Source organism: Adiantum capillus-veneris, chromosome 28, assembly GCF_014529385.1.
Source record: "Adiantum capillus-veneris isolate H3 chromosome 28, ASM1452938v2, whole genome shotgun sequence".
Taxonomy (NCBI): domain Eukaryota; kingdom Viridiplantae; phylum Streptophyta; class Polypodiopsida; order Polypodiales; family Pteridaceae; genus Adiantum; species Adiantum capillus-veneris.
Window position 1 is genome coordinate 124442196 of NC_140958.1, and position 7129 is coordinate 124449324.

The 7129-nt window shown below is 40.9% G+C and overlaps 1 protein-coding gene across 1 annotated transcript; it reads right to left on the minus strand.

Annotated features, from left to right (window-relative positions):
* Nucleotides 1-4362: 4362 nt before the first annotated feature.
* LOC147421241 (uncharacterized) lies at nt 4363-4650 on the minus strand. The gene has a single exon (XM_086503985.1). The coding sequence runs from the start codon at nt 4648-4650 to the stop codon at nt 4363-4365; it is 288 nt and encodes a 95-aa protein (XP_086360111.1).
* Between the last annotated feature and the right edge of the window lie 2479 nt (nt 4651-7129).

Consider the following 7129-nt stretch of genomic DNA (forward strand, 5'->3'; position numbering starts at 1 on the left):
TCTGCCCGACAACTGCGGTTTCTTCACCAAGTAAATCAAAGCTTGATGATCCACATGAAACATAACTTTGTTTGCAAGCAAATAATGGCGAAACTTCTTGAGAGCATAGACCATGCCCAAGCCTTCTCTTTCTGTAACTGCATAATTCCGTTCCGCATCTGACAACACCCTGCTGGCATAATACACGGGTCTAAACCAACCTTTTTTGGATTCCTGCATCAATACTGCTCCAATCGCAATATGACTTGCATCCACAAAAATATGAAAAGGCTTCTCCCAATCAGGAGATATCAAAATTGGAGCAACCACTAACATCTTCTTCAACAATTCAAAAGCTCTCTGTTGATCAAGACCCCGACTGAATACTGCATCCTTCCTTGTTAATTGTGTAAGAGGAACACACACATAAGCCAAATACCTGAGAAATCGGTTGTGCCACTTGACTTGCCCCAAGAATCTCATTAACTGCTTCAAATTTTTAGGAACTGGTGCCTTCAAGATAACTTCCACCTTCCTGGGATCAATTGCTATCCCTTCTTTTGAAACAATGTGTCCCAAAAGAATTCCAGAACCAACAGCAAATGCACATTTCTCAGGGTTAAGAGAAAGACGAGCTTCTCTACATTTCTCCAAACAAAGCCTCAAATGCTTCAAATGATCCTCTTTTTTGCCAAAAACACTGAAATCATCCAGAAATACCTTCATAAAAGTTGTCAGGAAGGGTGCAAATACAGCCTGGACCCACTTCTGAAAGCTAGGTGGAGCATTCTTCAAACCAAACCCCATCACATTATAAGCAAAAACTCCCCATTCAGTAATAAATGTTGTCTTGTCCCTGTCTTCAGGCACCATACAGATCTGGTTGTATCCACTGAAGCCATCCAAAAAACTATACATCTCATGTCCAGCCACTGAATCCAACATTGTATCGCAGTAAGGTAACAGAAAAGGATCTGTAATTATTGCAGCATTCAATTTTCTCCAATCTACACAAACTCTGATCTTGCCATTCTTTTTCGGGACAACCACAATAGGAGATAACCATGTCACTTTGTCAACTGGATATATGAATCCCACAGCAAGTAGCTTATCTATCTCCTCCTTCACTTGTTTCGCATAAGTCGGATTCAAACGATACCGCTGCTGAATAATGGGTACTGCATCAGCCTTGAGATTGATTTTATGCTCACAAAATGCTGGATCAACTCCCTTTAGATCACTGTAATGCCATGCAAAAACATCCTTGTATTCCGCCAATAAAACTTGCAGTTGACTGCGGAACTCCTGATCCAAATTCACACTCACTCTGACTATTTTTGGATCCATTTCTGTACCAAGATTCATATCTTCCAAATCATCTTGCTTTACCCTTGAACTTTGGGACAAATAATGCTCAAAATCCTTTTCAGCTTTCATTTCTGCATGTTTTTTCTCCTCTTCCAGCTTCAGGGCAGTATCCACCTTCTGACTGCTATCTGATTTCTTTCTGATTTTAACCTGTGGATCCCTGACATACTGCTCTGCAATATGTTGGACATCCACCTCAAAGACTGGAATAAATGATGCATTAATCCTCAAAAACTCCTGCTCTTCATCTTCCTCCACTTCAGTTCCCATATTAATACTCTCTGCATGTAGCGGTCTGCAATTAGGTGGTAAAACTTCACTAGCCACCATCTTCATTCGAACTTTCTTCTTTCCTTGCTTTAACACAATACTATCAGCTCGCCAATGTTGCTTCACTTTGGCCGCCCTTAGCCAAGGTCGTCCTAGAATCATAGGATAGCTTTGAGTCGATGCCTCCAACCTGAGCACCACAAAATTAACAGGGAATTGAAGACCTCCTATCTCAATTCGTTTATTTCGAACAATTCCTAATGGTTGAACTTTGATTTGCCATCTTGACTTGAAAAGGAGCCGAGTCCCATTTCACAATTCCAAGTTGCTTGCAAGTAGCTTCAGGTAGCACATTTACTCATGATCCTCCATCAACAAGTACTCCAGACATAAAACATTGCTCCATAGTCACACCAATCACTGGCACTTTATAATCCACATCAGCAAGTTCATTAGAGATAACTTTAGCCTCTTGACTCAAAATTTCTTCTCCTCGAGCTTTCTTCTGCTCCACAGAGAATCCATACTCTTGAGCTAGCCTTTGCATAAACTAATGGGCAAAATTGGGAACCAAGCTTAATATTTGCCTCAAACTCAGTTGATTTGGAGCATCCATTAAAGTTTCAAAGAATTCATCTGTCAAAGTAATCGTCGCCTTTGCAGGTACAGATTGGCTTTGTTCAAGAGCTTGACAGGAATCTGAATGTTGTCCAATAACATCTGTTTTCTGAACCGTGTCCGCTTGCTTCTGGACCTTGGGACTGCCTTGTTTTTGTTGTACCCTGTTGATTTCTTTCATCACTCCTTTTCTTACTTGATCCTATTCTCCCCAATTAATAGGGTATTTTTCCTTTCCTTTCTCACTCTGCTTTGTTGTCTCTCCTTTTACTCCCGATCTTGTCACCACCATTGACTCAGGTGCTTTATCCTTTTGGTCTGTATTATTTGCATTCACACACTTTGTACAGTCACATTGAAAATGATGAACATCATATACCTGACCTTCCCGTGGAATTTCTGCTTGCAGATTGCTATCAGAACTTCGTTCAGGTATTGCTTCATTCATCCATTTCTTTGATGTCCCCACATCCATTTCCTCCAAAATCACTGCATTCAGCTTCCTAGGAGGTTGTTGTGAAGGCTCCGCTTTATTGGGGTATCGAATAATTGGAATACCTCTTTCGGTACGATGTTTGCACCACAAAGAGCAATCAGGACCCTGTCTGTGCCCTGAAACTCCACAATAAGTACATGGGGAATTTGTATCAGTTGCCTGAAAATTCTGATTTCCCTGATTCATCCAACCGCCTTGGTTTCTAAATCTTTGGTTTTGTCCTCTATTATTCCAGTTCCTGAAATTACCCGGCCTTGGTTGATTGCCACCTGTGCCCACTTCATTCACTGCCGGTGCTTGCATTTTTTGCTTCAGATGCTCGGGTATCCGTCCTCTAAAATTAGGGTTATACCAACACCTATCATCCGAATGTCCAAATATCTGACAAATTGTACAATAAGGTCTTTCTGGCATCCCCAACTTTGTCAAACCCATAGTTTTCAATTGGGCAGAAATCCGTCGATCAATTTCATCTTGTTCAGCATCAACTTTGTCCTTTCCTTTTCTTTTCTTTGCTTTATCTTTCTCCTTCTTGGAGTCCTTCTTCTTCTTTTTCTTACTCTTCTTCTTTTTCTTCTTTGGCTCTGACCAATCATTGTCCTCATCATCAGAATCCTGTTCTGATTCTGATTCATCATCATCAGAGGAGTCATCAGTCTCATCCTCTTCTTGATCACTGTCTGAATCTGAATCATCCTTCTTGGATGTCTTCTTTTTCTTATCTAGACTTCTGTATCTTCGCTCTGCTTGAGTAGGTGCTTCTACCAACTCATTAAAGTCAGCTGCCGCTGCAATTACTCCTCGTCCTGCCACCAAACTCCTTAGTTCAGAATTCAGTCCACGACAGAAATAATCACCCATCTGTTCCCAAGATGGTCTCTGAGTAGGAAGAAGTTGATTGTTTAGATTTCTGAATTTTTGAAAATAGTCTTTCACTAATAATTTTTTCTGCTTCATCTTTCTGATCTTAATCAGGACATCTTCAGGTGTCTTCTCGGTTCTGAATCGTGTCAGGAACCTGTTCTGCAGATTTGCATAATCCGCAAATGCATTGATTCCATACTGCATAAACCACGTCATGGCCTTCCCTTCAATGGTAGCAGCAAAATGCTCTTTTTTGGTATCATCATTGTGAAGTACCTCATACCCACTTGCTCTCCATCTCTGCTCAAACTGTCCAACATGGCTGTCAGCATCCTGCTTGGATTTTCCGCTGAATTTAGCCGCCCCAATTCTTGGGTGTTGTGGTGGTTGAGCCATTGGGATCTGTGTTGGTACTTGTAGTTGATTAATTCGTCGCAACAGATCAAATGGTAACAAAGTTCCTCCTTCGGGGAATAATTGCCTTCTCGGTCATAGTACTTGACTGAAAGCCAATGCCCCAACAAATCGATGTAAAGGTGCTAAATCAGAGACCTCCTCTAGAATTTCATCAAGGTCCTTGGTGCCTCCTGATGGTGTACGAACCAGGTTGTCAGGGGTGGGTATTTCCTCTTCCTCCTGATCTTCACCTGTGTCTTCTTCTTCAGCGGCTTCCCTGACCTGAGTATTTTGTCTTCGCGAACGTGTCCAATACGAATATTCTGGGGGTGTTGGACTGCTTTCTTTACTAGTCATCCATCAATTGCTTCTTAACACTTTTTCAGTCGCCTGATAACAATCTTATCCCGAATCTCATGATATTCTTTCACCAACTGTGGGTCTAAATAACTCCAGCGTAATGGAATTCTGCAGCCTCCAAAAGGTACCAGAAACTCAAGATAACGCTGAACTTTCAAACGAATAACCTGCTGCAATTCTGTCGGCAGTTTCCTGTAATATTCCTGCAGGAAGACATTGTTGTACTCCTCCTGTTCCTCCTCTGACGTCCGCCAATTTCGAAACTGATGCAGCAAGTCGCCCTGTTCGCTCTCTGACATGCCTCAGTGTCCCATTTGCGCACCACGAACAAGGTTTAACCGGCGCTTCTTGCATAAACATTGTTTGGGTACAATGCTTCAATGCAAGGTTTTGCAGGATCGCCAAGTGTTATAGGGGTTATCTAAAAGCATTGCAATTACATTCTTCACCCACAACATCCATGAAACATGAAGATAACCTCCATAACAATGTTCAAAACGCTTTCAAACTCATTCAGAATGTAAACAGAATTACAGGTAACACACATGAAACATTCAGGGCATTAACCAACATCCTGCTTCATCTTCATCATCATTCCCGTGTTACAGAACAACATTTCGCCCCAACAAGGCGTCCAAAAATGAGGGTAGTTACAAGCCAAAAGTCGCATCCCTTAAAACATGCCTTTTAAAGTTTCAGACATCAATCAGAACTCTGATTAGTCCATCAGTTCCCTGAATGCATCCTGATCACTACCTGATAGTTTATTGATTGCCCATTACATAAATATCCTTCTTTACTAACTTAACTAGGTAACTTGTGGTCAAGGTCCCCCCTTTTACAAACTTGATAGCCTCTATTGTGTCATTTATCTTGGGGTAAGATGCATTGTTCTCTATAAGATGAACTCCATTGATAATGCTTTCCCAATCCCCAATACATTGGGGGTGCCCTAGAGACAAAGATAAAGACTATTGTCTTCTTTTCTTACAAGAAACATTTCATCTTTCAATCTTCACCACTTTTTCAAATCAAGCGATTGACTACATGTCATCTTTTTCAATCTTCACCACTTTTTCAAATCTAATGACTCTTTTTATCAAGTTGTATGTATCTCTATTGAAGTAGAAATATGCACGTGATACATGCAAAAATTGATTAACAATAGCTCTTTGACCATTTGAACTACCATCATAGCTATGAGCACTTTGAAAATCACTTACAAGGTGTTTATCATTACTTAAATCGTCACTTGAATCCTTGCTAGAATAGGACATGGACATATCCCTTGTATCCTCTCCAAATAAACAATCCATTTCTTCGATAATCTTAGTAGAAGAGAGTTTAGTGTGACCTCAAGAGAATATCAAAACCAAGACCTCCATTGTTGTGATGGTCATTACTGCCATGGAGGATAATGAATGTGAACGGAAAAAGAAGAGAACTTGCTTTTTGGTTGTAAAAAGTAATCTCAAGATCTCGAGACGAGCCTCGTTTAGTGAGCTTAAATGAAAATTGGAAGCCATTTACTCCATGGCAACAGTTCCATTCCTCAACTTTGGTCCAAGAAATCTCCACCTTTTCTTGTCTCCACCTAGGCTTCGAACGATACAGCTAAAAATGCCAAAAAAAATCACATGATGCCCTCATGCCGGCAACTGTCGCCAATTTCAAGCTTCAATACCTTGCCAGTCCGAGCTCCAATTGACGAGCTGTAAATTCCTATGGCCTTCACACATCACATACTTCACATGCAAACCCTAGCAAGGATGTAAAAACATCAGTTGGCACATCAACCAAGGCGCCGATGAAAATTAAATTGGCAGTATCTTGGCAACCAGAACTCCGATTGCCAACCTGAAAAGATCGACACGCTCCACAAGACGAATACTTTAGGTTCATGCACTTAATTCCTCCCTTGTCCTTCATTTTCAATTGCCCAATCGAGTAAAGATTTGCAAACTGCTAAAACTTCAAACTGTCATAACTTCCTCTCCGTAGCTCCAATCGACGAGCCGTAAAACGTGCCTGTAGAGCACTTTGAGTACTATAATTCTAGTCTAAAAACTCCCATCTATTATCAAGTCAAGCATACTATCTTTTAGCATTAATCAAGACAACTTTTGGCCCTTTAAAGCTGCATGTGTCATACATTTAGCATAAAATTAGCTTGTTCTCAAGCCATGACCACTGGTCAACAATCATGTAGACTTCAATCAAGCACAATGTGTATCCTTTTGATCTTTTTCCCATCATGGAAGCTGTGCTGCATGAAATCCACCCCTTTCAACCTGCACAGCCTCCCGTCTATGCCAACTACACTAATCAGCATTATCAAAAGCATCATCAGACACATCATCCAATGCATACATATCATTGTCCTCTAGAGCTTGATCTAAATTGAGATCTTCAAGAACAATCTCACCTTCTCGCTTCTCGAACAACTTGATCCTTTTCCCTGCAATAGGCACCTTGAGCATAGTGCCATCAATCTCACATAACTTATATGTCGCATTATCATAAGCATGAAGCACCACATATGGTCCAAACCATTGTTTAACCATCTTTCACATAGCAGTATATTGGTTCTACAGGCTACTGTCATAAACAAGTACCTAGTCGCCGTCTTTGATAGCATGACGTTGTAGTCTGTGCTTTCCATTGAATGCTACTTTATTCTTCAACCTTGCCTCCTTGAGCTTTACTTTAGCTTTCTCAATATCTTCTTGACGCCTCTCAAGTTGGCGAATGCGTAAAGCAAGCAAATCTTCTATAGTC